This window comes from Daldinia decipiens, assembly GCF_022478715.1.
Source record: "Daldinia decipiens strain CBS 113046 unplaced genomic scaffold F4813scaffold_27, whole genome shotgun sequence".
Classification (NCBI taxonomy): Eukaryota; Fungi; Ascomycota; class Sordariomycetes; order Xylariales; family Hypoxylaceae; genus Daldinia; species Daldinia decipiens.
In genome coordinates this window covers 48,244-72,339 of record NW_026054570.1, presented here as the reverse complement: position 1 = coordinate 72,339, position 24,096 = coordinate 48,244, and the positions used below count along the sequence as shown (strand labels likewise).

At 50.0% G+C, this 24,096-nt stretch overlaps 6 protein-coding genes across 6 annotated transcripts; 3 read left to right on the top strand and 3 right to left on the bottom strand.

Moving 5' to 3' along the window:
* The first annotated feature begins 1,454 nt into the window (after window positions 1-1,454).
* Window positions 1,455-5,996, top strand: F4813DRAFT_151931 (SAICAR synthase-like protein). The gene is made up of 2 exons (XM_049238965.1): window positions 1,455-3,748; window positions 3,846-5,996. Exons 1-2 carry the CDS (start codon window positions 1,608-1,610, stop codon window positions 5,770-5,772), a joined length of 4,068 nt encoding a protein of 1,355 aa, XP_049097688.1. The 5' UTR covers window positions 1,455-1,607; the 3' UTR covers window positions 5,773-5,996.
* A 607-nt stretch (window positions 5,997-6,603) lies between these two features.
* Window positions 6,604-8,808, top strand: F4813DRAFT_366084 (glycosyltransferase family 4 protein). Its single transcript, XM_049243991.1, has 2 exons — window positions 6,604-6,911; window positions 7,119-8,808. Exons 1-2 carry the CDS (start codon window positions 6,734-6,736, stop codon window positions 8,336-8,338), a joined length of 1,398 nt encoding a protein of 465 aa, XP_049097687.1. The 5' UTR covers window positions 6,604-6,733; the 3' UTR covers window positions 8,339-8,808.
* A 627-nt stretch (window positions 8,809-9,435) lies between these two features.
* F4813DRAFT_151893 (uncharacterized protein) lies at window positions 9,436-16,486 on the bottom strand. Its single transcript, XM_049238964.1, has 3 exons — window positions 16,372-16,486; window positions 12,180-16,104; window positions 9,436-12,117 (listed from the first exon to the last, which is right to left on the bottom strand). Coding segments are annotated over exons 1-3 (6,171 nt in total). The 5' UTR covers window positions 16,374-16,486; the 3' UTR covers window positions 9,436-9,873.
* Window positions 16,487-17,416: 930 nt separating this feature from the next.
* On the bottom strand, window positions 17,417-19,744 carry F4813DRAFT_151808 (uncharacterized protein). Its single transcript, XM_049238963.1, has 3 exons — window positions 19,693-19,744; window positions 18,742-19,282; window positions 17,417-18,577 (listed from the first exon to the last, which is right to left on the bottom strand). Exons 2-3 carry the CDS (start codon window positions 19,176-19,178, stop codon window positions 17,755-17,757), a joined length of 1,260 nt encoding a protein of 419 aa, XP_049097685.1. The 5' UTR covers window positions 19,179-19,282; window positions 19,693-19,744; the 3' UTR covers window positions 17,417-17,754.
* On the bottom strand, window positions 19,745-21,198 carry F4813DRAFT_151807 (Deoxyhypusine synthase). The gene is made up of 3 exons (XM_049238962.1): window positions 20,864-21,198; window positions 20,031-20,810; window positions 19,745-19,967 (listed from the first exon to the last, which is right to left on the bottom strand). Exons 1-3 carry the CDS (start codon window positions 21,086-21,088, stop codon window positions 19,902-19,904), a joined length of 1,071 nt encoding a protein of 356 aa, XP_049097684.1. The 5' UTR covers window positions 21,089-21,198; the 3' UTR covers window positions 19,745-19,901.
* A 385-nt stretch (window positions 21,199-21,583) lies between these two features.
* Window positions 21,584-23,567, top strand: F4813DRAFT_151799 (cyclophilin-like protein). The gene has a single exon (XM_049238961.1). It carries the CDS (start codon window positions 21,770-21,772, stop codon window positions 23,369-23,371), a length of 1,602 nt encoding a protein of 533 aa, XP_049097683.1. The 5' UTR covers window positions 21,584-21,769; the 3' UTR covers window positions 23,372-23,567.
* The last annotated feature ends 529 nt before the right edge of the window (window positions 23,568-24,096 follow it).

Sequence of the window (24,096 nt, the reverse complement as noted above, 5' to 3'; positions counted from 1 at the left end):
AATGATTGGCCGAGAAAGGATTTTGAGGCCTGCAAGTCCACGAATAATAAGAGGCCGAGACCTAGGCCATTTGCCCGTAAGCTTAACGACATGGGATGTGGTTCCGTGCTTGATACAGTTCTGTCTACGATCGACGCATTCGTTTAACATGCCATCCCGTTGAAGTTTAGAGCCCTTCTCGGATGCTTTGCCGTAATAAGTGCAAGCAAGCCATGTGCGTAAGTGTACCTAAGAAAAAGCAAGCCATCTTGCCTTACTCTGGCTGATGTGATACACAAACGACGTAGATATGCAGGTAGTCATGCTAACCCCAAGGCTTCATGCGTCTTAGAAGCAACAATCTGAGGCTTCCTCAAAGGTAAGCTGCTCTATACCAACGATGCCAACCTAAGACGATGCATGTCGGACGAACGACGTGGCAGCCCATGGTAAAATCAAACGTAGCATGACTCAGGAGTGTCAACCTAGCACGAGTAGCACACGGGCCATCGTGAAGTATTATCCCTCATGTCCTTTACAGAGAAGATTGTTATAGCCTGTAATAAGTGAGAGAGCAACAACGTGTGTTGGATTAGAGAATAACCGAAGTTAACGACCGATAACAACAACAACAATAACGACAACACGTCAGAGCGGAAGTCCAAGCTCTATAGGATTGCCTGACTTCGGCGTTCATTGAAGCGGTCAGGAACCCCGAAAACCCGGGATCGAAGTTTTGCAGATTGGATCATCGTCCTCATCGCGATGAAGGTCTGCTTTTTTGGGTGTCAAGCGGTCAGTCGACAGCCCCCGGAGACTAGGCATTAATTAGACATCTCGATCCACCAAGTATTAGTGCTACGAGTGGTTATTTTGCTGGTCCAATAGACGCGAGGCGTGATGGCTCTGGCATTAAAAAGAACGATTCCTAATGTAATGAGGTCGTATCAAGCGGAGGATGGGCTCGATAGAATCTAGGAAAATCGATTTACGGCTCTTGAAGGCTTCTTGGAGACTCTTGGGGCGCTCTTGGGGATTTGAATGGTTTGGTATGAATTTTGGCCGGTTTTAGTTCGGTTTGATATATTTCGAAGGTCACTGGTTGAGTAGCACGTGGGTGTTCTAGTGTTCGGATCGTCATTGATATACAAAAGGAGCCGTATTGGTTTTAAGGGTTTACATAGTATATTAAGAGGTACTTGGCGAATACTTAAATATGTAAGATGCCGAAAGGCTTATATAGTACTAGAACCTGGGGTTAGGTACGTGACATACTATAGACAGGCAGGTACTGCTTAGGTATCGAAGGTGTTGGACGCACTACGTACGTTAATTTAGGTCTTGGAATCCGGGGGACCCCTCCCTAAGGTTACCCGGCTTTGGGCATTTTTGGGGGAAGGTACGGGGCTGGTAGGCCTGGTAGACTGGTCTCCACTTTGACCGAAACCGCCACCAGAATTAAACTTGCAGACTTGCAGCTTTCTAGGCTTTGTATCTAGGCTTGTACCTTTTCATCATAATTCAACTTTTAACACTACCTTCGACTCCGAATACCACCCGCTCTGCCGCTCAATCTCCTGCGAATCATTCCTCCCACACTGCCATGGTATTCGCCAGATGTTTACCTCATGTCCAGCCCGCATCGTAAGCCCGAAAATGCCGCAACTGCCGCACCGGTGAGCCCCCAAGGTGTGGCCTCTGGGAGTCCCAATGCTGCTAATGCTGCTGTTACCACTGGGACAGCGACTGTCAGCCCATCCTCCTCTTCCGTTACTGTGACTGGTTCGCCCTCTGTATCTGACCATGCACGGCCATCTGCAAGTGTCTTGCCTGCCGTACCCGTACCAGCACCAGCACCAGCACCAGCATCCGTACCAGCACCCCCCGGTTCCCATGTGCCATCCGCATCCACCTTTCCTTCATCCCTTACTACTAACCATGTCGACCACAACAATAATAAATCATGGCCGCCTTCGGTCCCCCAGAGGTCCAATGGCCCGTCCCTACTCTCGCAAGCTCTGGCTTCTGCTCGTGGAATCCTCCCTTCGCACGCCTCCCAGACTCAAACAGACCAGCGACGTCCCGAGCAGAAGCCCGTATATTCCAATGTACCGAGCCGACCTAGCCAGCCGAGAAACGTATCTGATGCACCTACCGGATACTCCATAGTCGCGACACAAGATGACTATCATGAGCGGAGAGAGCATGGCTCTTTGACACTAATTGACCAACCGGGGCTTGCTGAGGCCTCCATAGCGACATCCGTACCGTCATTATCTTCGATTACCCCTCTAGGACAAGCTGCAACATTGTCACCTATCGCCATGCCCGGAACTATAAGCTCAGCTACGACGCTTATAGGGGGCAGGGATTTTGATTTGGGCATTGGCAGAGGGCGCTCATTGGAACGTACAGACAAGGAAATTTATTTAAAATTATTGAACCGCCCTAAAACGCTTTCCGATAACGTTGGGGACACTGCGTTTTCCCATGCAGTCGGTGCTACCGATATCGCACCTTCTACTGGCGATAAGCCGGAATTCACTTCTGACCCGCGGGCCCAATACAGGGCTTGGAGAGTCGACCATACGCTCTCCATGGGTCCAGAGAAAGCCTGGTCTATTGGCACCAACGATATAATCGGCCATCAAGATGGACAGGTTGAAAAATCTATTACGGAGGTGCTAGCCGGTGTTGAGCCGACGCGGAGCCGGAAAGCAAGTCACAGTCTACGCTTCTTCAAGGAGGGTCTCCCAGAAGAGAAAGGCAGGCGGAGGGAGTCCAAATCAGTAGGGCATCAGCGGGACAAGTCATTGCTCGCCAAGGGCTTGGCCACAGACGCGAATTATCAGAAATACTCCGATGATAATAATGTTTTTCAGTCGCCACTACCCTCTCCCCAATCTATTGAAGGCGACCAGTCTCCTTCTCATGTGCCGAGTGTGCAGTCTTTTCCTTGGGGTGCCTCAGACGCCAAGCCTGTTCCTTGTGAAACTACTGAGCTCGATTACTTTGGCTTGCAACTACCATCGAAGCACATTGCCGACTCTGCCAGAACATCTTCCCGAGAGCCTCTTACTGCAAAACAGCGGGCTTACAATGGACACGACGGCTCTGCTATCGTACCCGATGAGGGTATTGGAGATATTCATCGTGAATCAAGTGACACGACGGAAGTTGGAGATGCAGCCGAAGAGGGCGACGAGTCATCCGAAGAAAAGATATCTTCGGCTGTGTTTCTACCGCATCAGGGCTTGAACCAGAGCCCGGAAAACAGGGATGTTCTTCAGAAGGATTTCAATATCTCGCAGCCTGTCTCTCGCAAATCCCACGGTGAGAATTTTCACCCTTGGTTAGTAAAAGCAGATGAGCCTGAAGCTGAAGATAGGACGAGGGCTGATGGACCGGACGGTGGTAATGTCAACCGTAATAATGACCCAGCCTCGCATGTTCAAGACTTCTCGCGAATAGATGATGAATGTGCTATCGAGGATGAGATCGAGTCCCCCCAAAAATCTCGTGATATATCTACTAGACCATCTCAACCGCCCTCCCAGTATTTTGAGGATATGGTGCAAGATCATCAAAATGAACCAAAATTGCCCCTTGATGCAATTGAACTTATACCTTATAAGCATCAGGTCGGTGGCCACACAACCATCTGGAGATTTTCCAAGAGGGCTGTGTGCAAGCAATTAAACAACCGAGAGAACGAATTTTATGAGAAAATTGAACGATATCATCGTGATCTTCTACCCTTCTTGCCCAGGTGTGTTATTGCCGCTTCTATTGCCCTCGCCCTATATCCAATGCGGCTCCTATGGGGCAGACCGCAAGCTCGTTGGGAAAAGCTAACGTTTCTTTAGGTATATTGGTGTTCTTAATGTCACCTTTCAGAAACAACCACGGCGAAAGTCGACGGCCAAAAAAGACGACAACCCTACACCAGAAAAGAAAACGGGCGAGCAAGACGAGCAGCCAAGCGGGCATAAGGGAACAGCTAGCCTAGGGGTCCTGCAGGGATTCGACTCATCGGATAGAGAAGATCAGCGTCATCATCGCAGGATTATCAGCCAATCCCTCCAATCGTCACAGAACCCGATACCGACAGTTACTTTCGTTGATAACCGTCATATTCTGCCTCGAAGTTTACTCCGACCTGCAGTATCTGCAGCCAACAGCGACGGTCGCCCAAAGAGCGCCTCCGCCGCTGTAGGCCAGCAATATTTGCGTGATAAAAATCTCCAAATGGGGATATTATCGAACCGGCCGTCTCTGGAAGATCGACATGCCAATAGCTGGGGTGCTACGACTGTTAATAAGAGACTACGAAATGAGGTTTTTAATGACGCTTTTTTGAAGCAACCTATCGCAATACATAAACACCGGAGACCCGCATCCCAGCAACGGTCGATCCCTCGTCGCTCCGTACAGCAAGTCGAGCGGCCGATGACTGCCGAGGGTGCTTTGCCTGGTCGGGACAAGACTAATGGCCATGCTCAACATTCTCACGAAGCAACTCCACTAAAGCCTCTTCCACACCTTTTACATACTAGAAGTGATGCTAGCGCTGACTCGGTTTGTTCGGGAGTTCAAGGTATGGACCATATGAAAGATGTTACGGGAACCAGTGCGCCAGAACCTGAAATTTTGTCAGAAAAGTTCACTCAGAGGCGGAAGCGGCGCAACTCGGGAAGCAAACTTAGGCGGAAGCCCGAGGACGTCGCAGACCCACGTGGACATCTTAAGTATTTCGAAGACCCAGACGAAGTTGAATATAGGAGGGATAGCGAACCTCAGGCAGAATTGCGGGATCATGTACATAAAACAAATGGGCGCAAGCACGAAGTCGACGCTATCGAGAATGGAAATGGAGACGGCTCTGTATTTCAGTCAAATCTTTCATCAGAGGTACCTTCAGCTCTTCCCAGCCCAACAATGGAACCTAAGAAAATCCCACGGCCTATCAACCCCAAAGAAGCGCAGACACAGCGCGACTCAAGGGTAGAATACTTCTTATTAATGGAGGACCTTACTGCTGGTATGAAACGGCCCTGCATCATGGATTTGAAGATGGGTACTCGGCAGTATGGTGTAGATGCCAACCCAAAGAAGCGTGAGTCGCAGCAGCGCAAATGCGCCAACACGACATCCAGAGAGCTGGGCGTTAGGGTTTGCGGACTACAGGCTTGGGACGCCAAATCCCAGACTTACGTCTTTAAAGACAAATACTACGGACGGAGTCTTAAGGAAGGTGCAGAGTTTCAAAATGCTCTAACTATGTTCCTCTACGATGGAGTAGATTATAGCAGCGTCCTGAGACATATACCAACAATCTTACAGAAACTAAACCAACTTGAGATGACCGTCCGTAGGCTGCGCGGTTATCGGTTCTACGCAGCTAGCCTACTAATGTTCTATGATGCCGACAACTCTGATGAGGGCTACGATACGGGGGCTGACGAGTCCACTACCGACTTCCCAACAGACACGGAAGATGTGTGGGATACTAGAAAACGTCGGATCAACAAAAAGGAGATCGACTTCAAAATGGCCGACTTTGCCAACAGCGTCACGGCAGGAGACCTGGCCGAAAACAAACCATGCCCACCAAAGCATCCAAACGAACCAGACCGGGGATTTCTCCGTGGCCTTGCAACTCTTAGAAAATACTTCTTAAAGATACAGAAGGACGTGCGCAACGAGTTGGGATTAGCCACGCCACGTAGGCAAAGCGAAGTTGGAACCGAAATTGAAAGGGACGACAACGAGGAGGGCTCGGTTAGCGAGTGAGAATATGGATTATTGAGCAACCCGCCGGGGGGCTACATCAACAACTTAGCGATCGTATACTTCGCTTCTCTGTTTATAGTTTTCGGATGGATTTCCTAGAATGGCGCACCGGTGTGCTAGGTCATCGGTCCGTAAACTGGCGCTTTTCTTTTTTGGTCGGGCTAAGTATACTCATGATGCTTTTATTTTACTTAATTTTTACTTTTACCTCTTTTTTTAGTACTGTTGCTTTTACTTTTACGTTTTAACATACCCGCATGTTTGAGGCGTCTTGCGATACGAGAAAAGCAACGGAGACAAAGCCGGAGGGGAGGGAGTTGACAGCGTCTACCTAATTTTTCACCAGTCTTGAATGATAGCAAAATCAAGGCTGTCTGTCAGTTGGTTGGATGGGGGTCTCGGGGGAGTTGATATCAGAATGAGATAAAGCCGGCTTACGCTACCCACGATGTTATTTGTTTTGCGTAGCTGCTGGTTTGTGTTTAGCGGGACTGGTCGGGTATGGTATGGTATGGTATGGTATGGTATGGTACTAAGGGTAGTAGATAAAATAAATAATGAGTTTATGACTTGGTCATTTGTGTTTATGTTTGTGTTTGTGTTTGTGCCTTTTGTTTTATTTTTATTTTATCACGACTTTTTTATGCGGAATGCCTATTTTTGAATATCCGTCTGCTGTATCAACCCGGCTATAAATGAGAATATGCATGTAGTTCTCTATCACATGAAATGACATATCGATCAATGCAGGTGGCTGTCATTGCGGGGATAGCAAGTGGGTAAATAGTGGGGTATTGCATAGCGGGTGCATACGTAACCTGGTAGGGCTGAGGACAGGTAAGGGGATGGGCGGCAGGAAGGAACGTCAAGCTCCGACCCTAAAAATCGACAAAAGCCCCAGAGCCGCAACTTTCCATCAACTTCACCCGATGGTGTCAGCCAAAACCAACCATCATCCGACATGACGGAAAAGACAAGGGCGGCTAAGACCATTGTCTTCCTCCACCCTGACCTGGGGATCGGCGGCGCGGAGAGATTGGTCGTTGACGCGGCGGTTGGATTACAGAATCGAGGGCACGAGGTGGTTGTTTTTACTAGTCATTGCGATCCGAAGCATTGCTTTGACGAGGCGAGAGATGGTATGTATGTTTGAGGAGGAGATGTTTATTGTACTCTCTCTCTCTCCTTCTCTCCTTATCCCTCTCTATCTCTGTGCAATGTACCGAAGCAGAGAAGAAGAAGAAGAAGAAGAAGAAGAAGAAGAAGAAGAAGAAGAAGAAGAAGAAGAAGAAGAGAATGAAGACCAGAATCAATCAAATCTAACACTCCACTCCCCCCCAAAACAGGAACCCTCGACGTCCGCGTCCGCGGCAACACCATCGTGCCGCCGTCCATCCTCTCGCGCTTCAGCATCCTGTGCTCCATCCTGCGACAGCTGCACCTCATCATCCAGATCTACGTCTCCTCGGAGCTGCGCGCCCTGTCGCCCGACGCCTTCTTCGTCGACCAGCTCAGCGCCGGCGTGCCGCTCCTGCAGCTCGTGCACCCGCGCGCCCGCGTCCTGTTCTACTGCCACTTCCCCGATCTGCTGCTGGCGCGGGGCCGCCAGCGCTGGTGGAAGCGCGCGTACCGCCTGCCGTTCGACGCGTGCGAGCGCTGGAGCATGAGCTTTGCCGACGCCGTTGCTGTCAACTCGGAGTTTACGCGCGGCGTCGTGTGCCGGACTTGGCCGGCGTTGGTGCAGGGGGGCATGGAGCTGAAGGTTGTGTATCCGTGCGTCGATACCAAGGACAAGGATATGCGGGAACACGCGAAGCCCCTGTGGAACGGCAAGAAATTCATTCTTAGCATCAACCGCTTCGAGCGCAAGAAGGATATCGCGCTTGCTATTCGCGCTTTCGCTGGGTTATCCCCGCAAGCCCGTGAAGATGTGCGGTTGGTGGTAGCGGGAGGGTATGACCCGCGCGTTGCGGAGAACGTGGGGTATCATAAGGAGCTTGTTGCGCTGTCTGAGTCTCTCGGGCTGCGCTGCATGACGGCCAAGACGCACGTCACCGCCCTCGAGATGCCCGACGACGTGGAAGTGCTGTTCCTGCACTCGGTGCCGAATCTACTCAAAGCAACGTTATTATCCTCAGCCCGCCTGCTCGTGTACACCCCTGCGAACGAACACTTCGGCATCGTGCCCCTCGAAGCCATGCTCGCCGGTGTCCCAGTCCTAGCCGCCGACACGGGCGGGCCGACCGAGACGGTCGTCGAGGGCGTGACGGGGTGGCTCCGATCGCCTGCCGACGTGGCGACGTGGACCGAGGTCATGGATAAGGTGCTCAACCACCTCTCTCCCGACGAACTCGCCGCCCTATCAACGGCGGGCATTTCCCGGGTAAAAGAGAATTTCGGTGAAGCGCACATGGCGAAACGGCTAGACGAGATCGTGGCGCAGATGCTGACCACGCCTCGGAGATGGTCCTGGGGACCGACCGCAGCGGCGCTTGGGTTGGGGGCCGTGGGTGTTTTGGGGGTTGTGTTGGCGGTTGTGGGGAGGGCTGTTATGGTATCGTCTTAGCGGGCTAGACATCCTATAGGTCGGCTAGGTAGGTACACAGGTAGTCGGAAGAATGGAGAGGGGGGGTGTTTAGAGTTAGACGATTAGATGTCATGGCGTGACGAACGGGCTTGGAGGCCTAAGCTGCGAGTGAATTTAATGGATACCCAGCCCTATACATATCTATTCGAATAGCTTTATGTCTGGTGTCTTTAGAGTTGACTTTTCATGGCATGTAAGGTTTACTGTGGTTAGTATTTTATGTTGTGGAGAGGAGATTTGCCATAGTCAGATTTAGAATCTCTATAACCCATATTTCGTTTCTCGGTCGGTATCCTGGACTGTCTGAGCGAGTCAGCATGTGTCGCGTGCCCAACATCCTATATATAACCTTAGTTTCTAAAGTACTCCTTTAAGAGTAGTTATAACTAGTCTAGTTCGAGATTTATAGCTAGTTATACGTTAGAATGACTCACTATTACTTTGTCGAGGATCCGAGCCCTTGAAATCCAGGTCCGAGTTCGACATGATTAAATAGCCGGGCTACCCGGAGGTCGAACCTATAAATCTTCAGTCCCCCTATACCACCCATATACATACAATTCTGATTAATTAGCCCGCCCATTCATTTCTGTCCATCTATCCATACTAACCTAATGTGTCCGACTATTTGCCTACGCACCAGCACACCTGCCCTTGCAGCTTAGGTACGTTATCGCTTACCCACCTTTGAGGATGACTACAACTAACAAAGCACAAACGACACACATTTAAAAAGCCAACATGTCGATTCATCAAAAGATAATTCAGCGTATATACTTCCTTTCTAGCGACTACAGCACGTCGATACAGACAGACTCGCACATCGCAGGATCTCATATATGTACAACAAGCTAGCTAACAAGTGATTTTCTCGGAAAAAAGTTAAAAAAAAAGGTCTGTCTGCCTTCATGATGCTCCTTATGCTATACATACTCTCACAACCAGCCTGTCCATCCGATAAATAAGCCAGCTCCCTACTCCTCCCTCGTTCCCTCCTCCGCTAACAAAACACGCGCTATCCATCCCCTCCGGTGGACGTCAGATCGTCAGATTGCATAAAAAACAAAAGTACCGCCTACGTCAGATGGCTGTGTGATGATAAGACGAATCGAACGCGAACCAAAGACGAAAAAAAGTAGGAAACAACCAACATGCTCCAGTCTAGTCTTAATAATTTTGGTTACGAACACCTAGGAGACAGACGAGCAGTCTGCACGAAATGAAAATATGCTGACTCCCTCTGAGCGACAACTAGGTAAGCCCGAGCATCGAACTATACCCTGCTGGTATGTCACGCTGCAATAAGAATTGGTATATCCGCATAGCTGAAAGCTTAACCTTAGAATTCGTCGAAATAAAAAAAGAACAGGTTGGCAGCCTTCAAGGGTTCTTGTTCGGGTCTCTAGCGTTTGTGGGACGAAGGACTCTGTTTCCTCCTTGTTCGGTCTCGATCCTACCTGCTTCTATATTTTCGCGGTTGGTAACGGCGCCGGCCCTCGTGGATATGGGTACTCCTACCTCCCATACCTATCGGGCGCAGGTGGTGGACGGTCGTACAGGCTATGTCTATCCTGAGGTCTCAACGACTGCTGCAGCATTGATTGCTGTTGCTGTTGCTGTTGTTGTTGTTGTTGTTGTTGTTGTTGTTGTTGTTGCTGCTGCTGTTGCTGTTGCTGCTGCTGCTGCTGCTGCTGTTCGCGCAAATGCGCTTCGCGGATATCTTGAGCGGAAGGCGGTGGGTAACCTCTACTATCGTAGGCGTTTACAGGTGTATAGCTCCTCGGGGGACCAGGATCGCGAGGGTCCCGCCCGGGCACCGGTGTATTTGCATAGCGGGGGTATGCCGCCGGCGCTTGTGGCGGAGGTGGCTCAGGGGCACGTGAAGCAGGGGCGTATTGCTGTAGAGGAGGTTGCATCCTATGAGGCGGGTAGACGTCTCGAACATCACGCAGTGCCATGGGATCATGACCTCTCGGTGGCGGAGCAGAAGCCCAAGAAGGTTGCGGTGGAACGGAACTACTAGGAGGAGGCGGTTTTGGCGTAGGCGCATGTTGCGCAGCCCATGCTGACTGGGTTGGCGGAGGCTGCGTGGACTTCGGTGGTTGGGGAGGGTGTGATACCCAAGTTGGCTGCGGCTGCGGTGGCGGCTGCTGTTGTTGTTGCAGCGGGTGGCCTTGATGTGTTCCGGGCCAACCCATATCCCGACCCATGTCCCGACCCATATCCCGACTGGACTGTGACTCGTGGCCTCTGGGAGCAGGATGACCTCCGTATTGAGGTGGGGGAGATGCTACATTAGGCGGCTGGACTTGCGCACCATATTGGTACGATGGTTGTGGTTGTTGGTACTGCATTTGAGGCGGCTGATTCGGAGGTGGATAGTGATGTGTGTTCTGGGGCGAGTTTGTCGCTGGAGGCTGATGTCCAGTAGGAAAAGATCGCGGTCGGCCACCATAATATTCTCGCTCCGCTGCCGTATCTAACGGCATATGTCGGGGAGCATTTAAGGACTGCGCCTGAGGCGACGCGGATGCATATGGTTTTAGAGGGGGCATTGCGGATGGTGCTGGTGGCGGATTCCGACCGTATCCGTAACTCTGCTCTGATTCTCTCCGAACATGAGACGGTGGCGGCGGCGGAGGAGGAGGGCGCGATAGACTGGATTGAGGTGGGGGTGTTGAGGACGGCTTCGCGGCTGCAGGTACCTCGGCCACTCGTTTGGGTGGAGGGGGAGGCGGGTCGTCATTCAGAAGTGCCATCAAGCTAGATGTCTTACGCTCTGGTGGGCGGGTGGGCGCAGAGACAACGGCAGGTGGCGTGGGTTGCGCTGGTGGAGCGCTGAACGGCCCCGTCCCACTACTAGCCCCAGATGTCGGCCGTGAAAGGTTTGGCATAGGACGAGAACGTGGAGATGGGATACCCTCGCCTGATAATGCTCGGCTGTGATGCTGAAGAATGGTGGCAAAAGGCGCCTGTGGAGCCGGCGCTGGAGCTGGCGCTACGGCACGAGGAGGGTCTGGAGGACGAGACATGGATACACTATCTGGACGAGATGATGCCATTCGAATACTCTGGTGAGCCTGAGAAGCATATGGGTCATATTGGTGGATAAGGTCCGGTTCCTGCTTCACGCGCAGGTGTTGGCGATCCTGGTGACGAGGTTGTTCCTTTGGAATTTTAGGTTCGACTTTAGGCCGTTCCGACTGAGGCTCGATAAGGGACGTAGGCAAAGGATGTCTCCCCATGGGAGGTTCGGGTGCTGCTGGAGGCCCTTGCTGGGTCGTCTTCTGCATTAATGGAACGCGAGGAGTCTGCTGAGGCGGCATTTCCCGTTCTCTTTCGCCGAATGAAAAAGGTGCCCTCATAGGCCGAGGAGACATAGTTTGCGTCACTGGCTGAGCTAGAGACTGGGATCCAGGCGGGGTAGCGCCGTGGCTCTGAGCCATCGGAGCCTGAGGCGGCACGAACGATGCCTGCAAAAGCGTAGGCTGCGGTTGGGCTGCGATCGGAACGTTGAAACGACCTGTCGTCGGCTGTGCGGGTTGAGAATGTTCGACTTTTGCACCGGGACTATCTTCCATGACCGCATCAGCGGCTGCGAGTGGCCGATTGCTAGATGTTTCGTAGCGCTTCTTAACACCAGAGCTAGGTGCTGGAGGCGCGGGCCTCTTCTCTCCTCGCTGTTTCTTAGCGTCCGCCTCCTTGACGATGTCTTGCCAATCGTTAGTGTCTTTCTTTCGGGTATAAAAGTTTTTTACCTGCCGGAGTTAGTAAAAATACCAAGTAATGATACCAAGTTAAATATTGATTGGGAGCTCACCATGACTGGAGTCTTGGTCCGCATATGTGTGGCAATAGCTGCCCAATCGCTTCCGAAGGAACGAAGCAACTGGGGGAAATCATTCGCTTCAGGTACGCTCCAGTAACTAGATGCTTGCGTGCCGGATCTACGATCAGATGCTGTAGGGGTGCCAAGATCAAGCATAGCAACTGATGGCTGTTGCGGCGGCTCGGGGCGCAAAGGCGGAGGACCCATCGCGTCCATCGACACCGAGACTGGTGGTGGAGGCGGAGGAGGAATACCCCTTTCGGGACTGAGTATGGGCTGTGCGTGTGGGAATGGCGCAGGAATAGTAACCGGTGGAACTGCCGTAGTACTTGGAGCCAATTCGTACTGAGTTGGAACCCTACCTGCCTCGTTCGGTGCCTGCTGAGAGGTCCATTCCGGGCCATGAACCCGAGAGCTGGATCGCGAGCGGTTACCTTTAATCACCGGAGGCGGAGCTGCAGCAAGTGTCTGGTTGACCCGGGGTTGTTTCGCTTCTCTGTCCTTAGCAGCCCGGCGCCCTCTAGGCTTGCGTTCTGGCTTCTCGGAGCTTCCGTCTCCCTTAGAGCCAGCCCCTCTGCGTCCAGGAGTACCGACTGGTGTTCCTTCGCCGTCCGTGGCCGGTGTGGCCTCTGAGTTAAAAGTAGGAGCGGCCGCACGCCTAGGTCGGCGCCGCTCGCCATTTTCGCCCGTCTCCTGGTTTTCTTCGTTCTCGTTATCCCCATTGCCAAGTTCGGAGACCAGTGCACTAGACCGTTGTTTGCCGCGTCCGCCCTTCTTACGCTGCCTCGGACGCTTCTTCAACTTCTCCTTAAGGTTGAGTTCATTCTTCTCTTTCTTGAGGTAATAGAACTGGATACTAGTTCCAAAGTCCCTGTTCGCTAGTGGATCGGAGACACGACCCCACTGCTTAGGAAACTCGAGGTAGGCCTTTTCGAATATTGCAGTTTCTTCCTCGGTGAAATTATCCACAGGGGGTAAAGTTTGCCAAGCTGCTACGATTTTCTCGGGTTGAATAAACCCAGTCACATCCCGATAGAAATCGTTCTCTCGCTCTGCAGGTGCCTGATACTGACGAGGTAATACTGCCTCCTTCTCAGTCCTGTATCTTTCCCTTTCTGCCTGCATTTGCCGTTCCCTTTTCTCATCCTCTACGCGTCGCGACTCTTCCAAGATTCGTTCCAGATCACGTTCTGACGCGTATCTGCTACGCCTTATCCCTTCAGGCTTCGACTCATGGAAACCAGGCTTGTGACCAGTGCTCTCCACTCCAGTGATGCAAGTAAACTTCTCCCGACTCTTAACAGCAACAGGATCATTAGACATGGTGAATCGTAGATAGTTGTTGTAGTTTACGTCGTAGATCGACTTCACCCGCGTCTCTTCTACTAACCGGTGCTGTGCTTCGTCTCTGAGCCTTTCCAGGATGAACGAATCGAGGCTTGACTGCTGAGCATCCATCGACTTTAGAAAGGCCGCGTCTTTAAACCATGGTTTCTCATCAAAATAGGGTAGACTCTCAATTGGAGGAGTCGCCATATGTTCACGGACAATCTCGATCGTCTGAAGGTCGACATCCTCAATATCCGTTTCGTCTTCATCCTCTCCTGGAGATGGCGTGCTTGAGCCCCTTTTACTGATTTCTTGCGATTGTATGTGAACTTCCTCAAACGGTGGTTCAATAGATTGCTTATGAGGAACTGATAGTTGAGTTCGGAGAGGGGCCTGTAATTCAGAATCGACCTGGGCAACGTCTGATACATCCTCCATAGGTACGTCTCCGTCGTCATTATTTGGTCTGTGTTCGTCAAGGGGCGCCTCCTGAGCCGTAGGTACGTCGATATCGTGCTCGATAGATGGCTGAGGAAGCTCTGCGCTTGGAGTCGCAGTCGCTGGGGCCGGTTCTTCCACTACAGGCTGAGGGGTCTTCTCCTTAACGAGTTCCTTGGTATCACTAACCTCCTTAATATCTTCGACCACCGGAGCCTTCTCAACCTGGGGTTCTGGTTCCGTGGGCATTTTACCAGGCGGGGAAACATCGTCCGGAACACGACCAACCATCTCTCCTAAGCTTTCAGGTTCGTTCAGAATTTTCGTAATAGCCTCGAGTGACACCACCGCATGTCGCATTATAGCGTCGATTGGCACAGCTTCCTCAATCCCCTCAAGCCGCTTTAACTTTGCCTCTACTTCAGCCATTTGCGATTCAATGACATCGCCAAACTCCTCATCGTCTGACTCCGATGACTGATCCAAAATAGGCAATTTCACTTCCTTCTGAGGCAAGGAAACGTGTCGCAAGGAGACTTTAAGGATAGGCTTTCGCTCTGGTTTTGGCTTTGCTGCGTCTGCCACTGGCATGGCCTTTAGTTCCACACTGGGCATCTCTTCCATAGAGCGGCCGCTCTCATCTATCTCGCCGTCCTCATTCTTGCCTCTGCTACCAGGTCGCTCCTGAGGCTGACGTTCTCGATCCAAAGACGGCCTATCAGACCGAGACGGCTGGTCATGTCTAACAGTCGCCTCACCTAGGTCTGCGGTATGAGAGTCATGAGCATGTTTATCTACCGAAGCCGGCTGTAGGTCTGCTTTTGCATCGCCACTAGGCGGTCGTTGGTCATTATCCACCGGTTGATCCGAATGCGTTCCGTCCGGACGGAATCCGGCAGGTCGCGGTTGAGCTAAACTCTGAGACCTACTTAGCTTTGGTGACTCTGGGACCCGATTCTTAATATTAGGGTTGATCCATTGCTTGCTCGAGGGGCCCGGCCGTGTTTGGGAGCGTGGACCAGAAGGAATAGTGGTAGGGCTCATTTCTAGGAAGGACGATCTAGATGGACCGATAGGTGGCAGTCTTGAATCTGCATTAGGCGCAGGGCCAGGCACTATTGGCCGCTCTTCTTTGAGTGCCCTTGGTCCTGTTGGCGGCGCCTTGCCCATGGCCGGTCCGGTCTCAGTCGTTGATGCAGTTCTGTTAGGTACCGATCCAAAGGATGGCGCGGCTGGAGCGACTGGAGGGGGCGAAACGTCTTTTGGAGGTAATGGGGGCGGCTCGTGCGATGCTCTCTCGAGTTTGGGCCTAACCTCGCGGTCTCGCACATCGCGGTCATCTCGATGATCGCGTGGGCGTAAGTCGGGATCGAGATATCTATTATCGCGATCGCGGTCGTCCCGATCTCGATATCGTCCCTCTTGAGAACGCGACCTAAAGGCCGGGCCGTATCTGTCACGATCGTCATAAAAACCCCGTCCACGGCCTCTATCCCAGTCGCCACGACCTCTCCCGCGACCCCGACTATTATACCCGCCGCGATAGGACGAGGGCCCAAAAGGAGGGTCAGATGAAGACGATCCAGCCGAAAGTGGTCCGTCTCTCGATCCACGTCGAGCGCGCTCCGCATCGACGCCTAGTGGAGCATCTCTTAAGTCTCTCGAATCCCGAAAATCTCTACCGGGGGGTGATCGTCCACGGGGTGATGGTCGTCGTCCTCTGAAGCTGTCTCGATCACGGTCCCGCCAATCACCGCGATCACGTTCTCGGCTGCGTTCATCGCGGTAAGAGTTGTCTCTCCGATCTCTAAAATCGATATCCCTATCCCTCCCACGGTCCCGGCTATCATCTCGCCAACCTCTACCCCTTCCGCGACCTCTACCGCGGAAATCTCCGGAGTATCCTCCTCCGCGAGGTCCGCTAGGCGCATCGAGTAAGGCTTTCGGGCCCCGAGGGGGGTCTCTTGATAGGGGGGCGTCGCGAAAGTTATCCCGATTGGTCTGAAACGCAGAGGTATTCACTCGAGATTCGGCAGAAGAGCGTCGCGGTCCACCGTCACTATACAATGATCTCCGATCTGGCGAACGATCTCGAGACCTAGAGCGGCGCGAATCGCCATCATACCGCGATCCATTATAGCGGGAAGCCCTACGCGAAGGAATTAGATAATTATCCGAAAATTCGGAGGTCACCCTAGGTCTAGGACAGCCTCGTCTATCACTCTTAGGTCTATAACGAACGGAAGTGCATATCGTTTTGAACATGTTGTAATCTCACAGTATCTCTACCGTATCTTTCGTGCCGTGTAAATCAGAGGTGGTAGGTTCTTAGTATTCGGTGCACGATGAGTGCTTACCAGAATTTGTGTCGATATCGAATATCCAACAGGTCGCCCGAAAAAGAAATTGGACTTACATGTCTGGCACGAGGCAAGAGCAGGCCCGCCTTTAAGTAGTCTATGAGCTTCTCATAGAGTCATAGGTCGGAAATGGGCTCGGATGATCATGGAAGCTTAGCAAGCACGGATTTTCAATACGGTTGTAGTTTTGGCGGCGATAGGATGCGGACAGACGATACTCTGAATTAGAAGATGCTACAACCACAACCCCTCCCTTTTGCTCTTAACTTAAATTTGGTTGGTTGTCTAGAGCCCTGTAAACTCGGATGTTGTTATGCGACAGGCGCCTGTCGAATTCTTAAGATGATAGATGAGTTGAAACGCTGTATTCGATAGGAACGTTGAAAACGTGAAGGGTTGAAGAGGCTGAAATTGGAGACCCTCGAAAACACAAACTTCGCGTGGCACCTGCTAGGACGATAACCAGAGAAATCCAGGACAGGTTAGCCTAAACCGAACCCCGAGCAGGGATGCAAGACGCCCGGAACCCATAAGCCGCTAGTTAATGTACCTATGTAACCACCTAACCTAGGCTTGCAACGCCTGTTAAACATTTGGCATTAAAGATGCTAGCCCCCCCTCCCCCCATGAAGACCCAATCGGGCTCCATCTTCAATCTACAACTTGTCCCAAGCCTTCCACCTGCCTGTCTTAAACGCCCAATCACCTGTTCCCATCATGACTGCCTGCGCATTTTGAGACTGCCAAGTTAACCAAACAGGCATGCATGGTCAAGTTTATATATGTATCTGTGCTACCTATGTACATGTAAATATGTAGCACGAAGATCCTCCGCGTGTAACTCTCGTATACAAACAGTCAAGACGCACTACCTACTCATAAACAAAAAAAAATTTTAATTGACCTTGCCCTACTATGTACGGAGGGCAATGTACACTAAGGTTAATATAGTACAACGTGCGCCAAATTCTATAATTCAATTCATATCAATAATGCGATTGATTGGAGGTCTCTGTGGGTACTTTGATGGATAATACAGTTTGAAACCTTAGGGCACATACATAATTTGATGTTTGTATTTAGTATTTACATGTAGAGCAGCTGAGCAGTTGTAATACTAAGCCCGTACACTATGTAGTTAAATAGTTTTTGCGCTAACTCTTTCGAGAACAGCAATACTCAATGCCGCTGCTAGACTGAAATATTATCGAACTCTGGTAACTCCGACCTTTTTCCATGTTATCACTAGAAATAGTTGCTAGAAATAGCTACTCGGACGTATGTGAACATATATCTCAGTAGCTTAATGGAATAACTACCTAAAGACAACATTCGATATGCATAGAATACACCTTTCCCTGTCATGATAGGTCATGTACCCTAGAGCTCTGCTGCATAATATAAATATATCTCATGGATATATTTAAGTAGTTAGCTAATCAATTCTTGTTAGCTCCCCTCCTGACTAGTCTACGCCCTTGTTCGTCAGCATGAGGCTGCCAGTTCTTGCCCAATTCCGACATTAGGGATTCTACTGCTCTCTGGCATCTCTTCTTATGTTGCGGACTATCCTGATCCGTTATCAGACTCGGACCTAGTGGAATAATGTTGGATGTGGAAGCTTTCACCCCATTGCCGCTTCTTGACTGTTTTGCGTCTTCTAATTCCTGAAGATCCTTTGCTGCTTGCTTTCCCATGGAAGCAGCCCGCACCTCGTTCTTTCTCGGCTCCGTTGTCTCGCGACGTCTTTCCCGAGGCTTGCCGTTCATAGCCGTGCCCTTATTATTATTATGGCTTTTTCCAGTCTGAACTTTCTGTTGGCCTGGTGCTGTCGATCCGCCAGCTTTGGGCGCGTCATCCTCGTCACTACTGTAGTTCACCCTTCTAAAAGGTGCTTGCCCCATTCTCTTGACAAACTGTTCAGCCTTTTCAAGTTGAGGCCATGATCTCGGCCCAGTTCTCTGGTCCAGTTCATTTATGTAATTGCCCAAGTAGCGATCCCATTCCTCCTTTGTGGCATCGTCAGCTGGCTCGCCTCCCACTGCATTGTTGACTTCGTTCATAAGCTTATTTACTGATGACCTAGCATCGCTCCTGTTTCTAGCTCTCGGCTTTGGTGAGTCTACTTGGTCATTGCGCGGATTCATGGTGACTATCGAAGCTTCAAATTCCAAGCCTGCGGCGTATTCCTGCCTACCCCGTCCACCTACTTGCCGACGAAACGAGCTTCTTTTCTTGGCAATAGAAACAAAGCCGAGAGTTCTGTGAATTTTATTCAGCTTAGTTGAACAATGCGATAGTTATCGTTAAGCTTAATAATGTATGAAGGAATTCAACAACAGCAGTAAAACACTTACTATAAAAAGCCTGTGATGTTACGATGGGAAAGTAATATAATGAGGAGCTTAGTAGAGGAAAAAACTTACTGGGAGACGTTGTCCACTGGCGAAGAGGAAAGAGATGGGTTGAAATTGCCATTCACGGCTAACCTAATACTGGCTGCGCTTTCCGGGCAAGGCGTTAACCCCCGAGCACCTTCCTCAGTCTTTGCATGTTTTAAGCCGAGGAGAGTTTTTGCTGCCTGAAATTGGGCCTGACAACCATGTGGGCGATTCGGACGTGACTGTGTAGATGATAACTCAGGTATTGATGTTGTTGTTGCACGAGACACGTTGGGGTTGCTATTTGATTCTATAGACTGGTACGGGACGCGCATAAGATTATTTGGTGACTCGGGACGAGATAGGGGACGATTTAATCCAGGAGAGATAGTTATAGAGTTTGGTGCATGTCTTGCCAAAGCTGGTACTATACCTAATTCATCCTTGTTCGCCCGTAGGACCGTATCAAAAAGGGGAAGCATGTTGAAATACCATTGGATATAATGTTGATAGATGACTTTTTAAAGGGGGTAGTCGCGTACAGGGAGAGAGATTTTCTGGAGATCTTTAGAAACCTCTAGACGGCCTGTAGAGAATGGTCAAGACCTTCTTCTAGTGTAGGATAATAGCATAGGGAGCGAGTTGAATAAAGTAGCAAAGAAAAGTGCCCAAAGCATGTCCTTGCGAGGCTTAGTGGTGAAAAGGGGCTCGTCCGAAGATCTTGTTAAGGTTGTTAACATGGTCAATGCCATCCGCTTTCAATATCAAGTCGAACTGATTATTACAGCAGAACATCTTTTAATAATCATGTACACCGAGGGTCGTCCTTTAATATATTGGGAGTGCTTGGGCTATAGGCGTTACTTGGTACACCGAGTCTGTACTATCTGTTGAAAGTTGAAGTTCGACTACTAAAGCTGCGTTCAATTCCGATCTGTTTGTAATCCCTCGAGGGGGACGATTTCATTACGTAGAAACAAGAATGCTTTGACTAACCTAAATTCTTATTCGCGAGGACACCCCCTCAGACACACTTAAATTGGGAGGCCTCTTACCAATGGCTGCTTCTAGCAGTAAACTTTACTGCCAAACTAGGCACTTAAGCATAATAAGTTGGGAGGATACGAGCCATGTGATTGTTAGATGAAAGTGGGCTTTCTTAGCAGTATGCCAATACCATTGACTCCTTATATCACATCTTCTACCTACCCGTCCTTGGCAAAAGTGCTGGCTACGATAAAAGGGAAGCACGCAGAAGCCTCGAGGTAGACCTAGGACAAATATTAGATCGGGTGAGTCCAGAAGAAATCTTTTCAGGAAATTTAGTTCCTTACCTTGACGTGATCTGCTCCCACTTTAATCTTTCCCCAGGAGACTGCTTCATCTGGCCGCGCACCCGCGTCGCTACCATCAAACTCTTGAGCAGTGTTGATATAAACGGCAGACTCGGCTCCGTTTCTCATCAAGCAGGCATTTGCAATATGATGCTTGATAACTCCACCACCTAATATAATCATTCCGGCTCGCTTTGCCCGTACGGAGATGGTGTTGATGCGTCGAATGTCTTCTACTATATCGATCTTCAACTGCAGTGGTGAGGCTTTAAACGTGTGAAAGTATAGCATATCACCTAGACTACCATCTGTCAAAGCTGGACAGAACACGGGGATATCATTCTTGTATGCCCAATAATATACTGATCTCTCGTCGTTGATCTCCTTTCCGAGCCGGTGAATAACCTTGGATGGCGTCCAGTTGATTTCCTCCTCAGTTCCCTTGCTTGCTTCTTGCTCTTCGAGCATCTTGTCTAGAATGGGCACGACCCAGTCTTCAAATGCACAATAGTTCGCATTGGGAACCATCAGATTACCTATTCGGTTGAGACCTTTAGCTCTTAGCTCGGCTCCCCTAGCGCTGAAGGAAGACATGTATGTGTCGCCGAGGCACTTGATGAAGTCTTCTTCAATACCACCTGCAGACGTGACAATGCATGAGACGTGCTTGTTCTCTACCAGGTACCGAAATATGCCCCTTAGTCCAGATGAAATCATATTGGACGTATAGCCAAGAAATATCGTCGTCTTGTCGCCCGTCTCCGGGTCACGCCATGCTCGCTTCAGGATTTGTTAGTTAAATGCTAGGAAATGAATACTTTCCCTTTGCTAACCATGTCATTGATAATCCGTACTGCCTCGGCCATAGAGGATGCTTGGAAGCCCATATGCTTCATGCCTCCAAGCACATCATCCACAGTAATCGGTCGCCCCTTGAAAGCATTGAAATCGATCTCCTCAACCTTCTGAGCCCCTTCTGGCAGTTCATCGGACGGGACAAGAACAGCGTTCGTTGCCTCCGAAGGCGGCAAATTCGGGTTTGGCTCCGGCGCCGCCATAGTATCAAGTGGTGCTTTCACGTATTCTTTGCGTAGTAGAAAGCTTTTAGTTTTTAGAGGGTCTAGTGACAATTATCTTATACACCAAGCCCAACCAGTTTGTGGGTGTAACTTTGTAAGTCATTTAGAGTATTAAGTAGTCAATTCTCGCGACTTGGTAGTAAACCTTAGATAAAATCGCCTTGTGTGCGATGAGATATAATCCCCCCTTGACGATTTGTTATTGATTTGGGCCATATGGCCGATGTATGTACCTATTTATGTTAGCATCTAAAAACCTTTTCGATGGCACGTTGAGGCAAATAGGTACATAATAGAACCCCTGCTTGATTGCCCTACGGGTGGAGAGTTTGAACTTTCTTTTCGCACGAGTAGGTACTTATGTATACATGTACCTTGTACATAGGTAGGTTAGTAGATTACAGGCACGAACCTGATAAGATAAGGCTTATTTTGTCGGCAACAGCAGACCGGGACTGGGAGCTTAAGTGCCAAGGAACCTACCTTCAAGGTACAGAAACGCGCTGTATCGAGGAAGTTACTCGCACGTCGGCTGCATCTAATCAAGCTTCCAGACTCCATGTTTTTATTTCAACCTTCAAAACAGCTTCGCCAAATCAAATTCTGCTTTTCCTCTAGCTCAAATTCTCCATTGACCGTTATTTGAGGTCGCTGCGCAATATGTCCTCCATCTACAATCTCGAGCCTCAGCCTACCGCTTCGCTGATTCTGCATACGACACTGGGCGACTTATCGGTCGAGCTATTCGCAAAACAGACGCCGCTCACATCGCGAAACTTCCTCCAGCTGTGTATCGATGGATATTACGACAATACGATATTTCATCGCCTGGTTCCTGGTTTTATCATACAAGGAGGTGATCCCACTGGGACAGGAAACGGGGGAGAATCCATTTACGATGGCGGCGCATATAGCGGCGATCTGGATCCGTGGCCCATGGATCAGCGCCGTGGGAAGAATGCTGGACCTACGGGTGTAAACTTCAAAGACGAGTTTCATTCGCGACTAAAATTCAACCGAAGGGGGCTGTTGGGTATGGCCAACGAGAGCAAACCGGATACAAACGCCAGCCAATTCTTCTTTACACTGGAAAAGGCCGAGGAACTGAACAACAAGAATACAGTGTTTGGGAGAGTAGTGGGCGATACAATTTACAACTTGACCCGCATGGGTGAGGCAGAAATAGCAGAAGGAACCGAACGGCCCCTCTACCCTATAAGGATCACAAGTGTAGAGATTCTTGTTAATCCTTTTGATAATATGAAAAAGCGAGAAAGGATTGCTAAACGAACCCACGAGGCGCCTGCTACTGAGAAGAAGAAGAAACCCAAATCTAAGGCGGGGAAGAAGTTATTGAGTTTTGGAGACGAAGAAGGCGACGATGACGCGCCGGTCCTAAAAAAGGCAAAATTCGACTCGCGTATTGTCATGGACGTAGACGAAGAGCCAACACCCGCCGCCAAGCCGACGAAGAGCAGTAGTAAGCATGAGGCCAAGGCGACTGGGCCTTCTATACCAGTTCGTGAACTTCGAACTGACTCGAAATTGGAGACGAAACCATCCCCACCACCTACGAAGAGTGTACCTATCCGAATTCAGGATGAATCGTCTCCAGAGCCAGAGCCACCAAAGAAATCCGCACTAGAGCAAGCAAATGAAGAGATCGCAGCCTTGAAGGCATCTATGAAACGGACTATTCATTCTAAGCCAATCGAGGAGGTTAAGAAAACGGCACTAGAGCAATTAATACCAGAGACTTCTACGCGGGGCCGGAAAAGGAGAAGAGGAGGCGAGGGGCCTGCCATAAACGATGATTTACTAAAGCTTCAAGCCTTTCGCTCCAAGCTCAGCCAAGCAGGACCCGAAAAAGAACAACTAAACGTGACTACGGAGGAGAATGGCGCCGAGCAAGGTTCGGGCGAGCAAGACGACGAGGCGGAACTATGCGATCTACACTTTATTGCCAACTGCCAAAGCTGCAACTCGTGGGACAAGGCTGAAAAGGAAGAGAGCGATGACGAGGGCTGGATGTCTCACGCCTTGAGCTTTGCAGCTGACAAGCTTGGTAAAGACTTGTCATACCGGAAGAAGGCCGAAGAGGAATTGGTTGTCATTGACCCGAGAGAAAAAGCCCGGACGCTTAAGGAGGAGAAGAGGGCTCAAAGAGAGGCACAGGCTGGAAACTCCGGAAGGGAATGGGACCAAGCGAGGAATGCCAAGTTAGCGAGAGCATCGGCTCTGGCTGGCAGAGGAGCTAAGTGACATGCTCACCATAGGAACTTTTCCACCGTATCTCTTGAGGCTTGAAATGACCATTGATACCCCTTGATTTTAGAAAATTCTATCGCCTTCCGAGGTTGAAGCTGGCATGGGTGTTTTCCCCCTTGGTCTTCGTTTAAAAAAAGGAGGTTTGCATTTTGACAAGCTGCGTGGGTCCTACAAACACATGTAAAGATGTGAAAGCCTAACCTAAGACTTTTCGATATTGCGGTACAATCGTGCATAACGCTGAGAATCGAAGTTTCATCATACTATGGGGAAAGCTATGGTATATCTGGACACTTATGATTGGTCAAGCTGGATCTTACAAGCCTCCAGCACTTCGGCTTAGCGTCGCATCGACTGGAGATGATGGTCCGGACCTGTATTATCATCTATGTAGGTGTTCGGGACATGGCTCTTATTAATAACTCCACAGCTTGACAGTTTTGGGTATGGTTTCGCTCATAATGCTCCGCACCATATGTACATATGTATGACATCCCTGTATACCGTTCTCCGCAGTCTATGCAAACACCATCAATAAACTTGAAGATCGTAAGACGATAGATATGGTGACAGTACATACATAGGTATACATAGAGAGCCGAGGGTCTTGATATCCAATGGGATGAGTTCATAGAACATATATGTATAGTGTATAGTTAAGCTAGATACTCTATGACGAGATAATCAGCTGATTGTATGAATTACGATGATAGCCTTAT

Bases quoted from the DNA above. Each gene is read 5' to 3' on its own strand.
- F4813DRAFT_151893 (XM_049238964.1), bottom strand. The intron at 12,118-12,179 runs GTGAGCTCCCAA...TAACTCCGGCAG, and splicing joins GGACCAAGACTCCAGTCATG to GTAAAAAACTTTTATACCCG.
- F4813DRAFT_366084 (XM_049243991.1), top strand. From the start codon at position 6,734: ATGACGGAAAAGACAAGGGCGGCTAAGACCATTGTCTTCCTCCACCCT. The intron at 6,912-7,118 runs GTATGTATGTTT...CCCCCAAAACAG, and splicing joins CTTTGACGAGGCGAGAGATG to GAACCCTCGACGTCCGCGTC.
- F4813DRAFT_151807 (XM_049238962.1), bottom strand. From the start codon at position 21,088: ATGGCGGCGCCGGAGCCAAACCCGAATTTGCCGCCTTCGGAGGCAACG. The intron at 20,811-20,863 runs GTTAGCAAAGGG...CAAATCCTGAAG, and splicing joins TACGGATTATCAATGACATG to CGAGCATGGCGTGACCCGGA. The intron at 19,968-20,030 runs GTAAGGAACTAA...TATTTGTCCTAG, and splicing joins TGGGAGCAGATCACGTCAAG to GTCTACCTCGAGGCTTCTGC.
- F4813DRAFT_151808 (XM_049238963.1), bottom strand. From the start codon at position 19,178: ATGCTTCCCCTTTTTGATACGGTCCTACGGGCGAACAAGGATGAATTA. The intron at 18,578-18,741 runs GTAAGTTTTTTC...TAAAATTCACAG, and splicing joins CCAGTGGACAACGTCTCCCA to AACTCTCGGCTTTGTTTCTA.
- F4813DRAFT_151799 (XM_049238961.1), top strand. From the start codon at position 21,770: ATGTCCTCCATCTACAATCTCGAGCCTCAGCCTACCGCTTCGCTGATT.
- F4813DRAFT_151931 (XM_049238965.1), top strand. From the start codon at position 1,608: ATGTCCAGCCCGCATCGTAAGCCCGAAAATGCCGCAACTGCCGCACCG. The intron at 3,749-3,845 runs GTGTGTTATTGC...ACGTTTCTTTAG, and splicing joins CTTCTACCCTTCTTGCCCAG to GTATATTGGTGTTCTTAATG.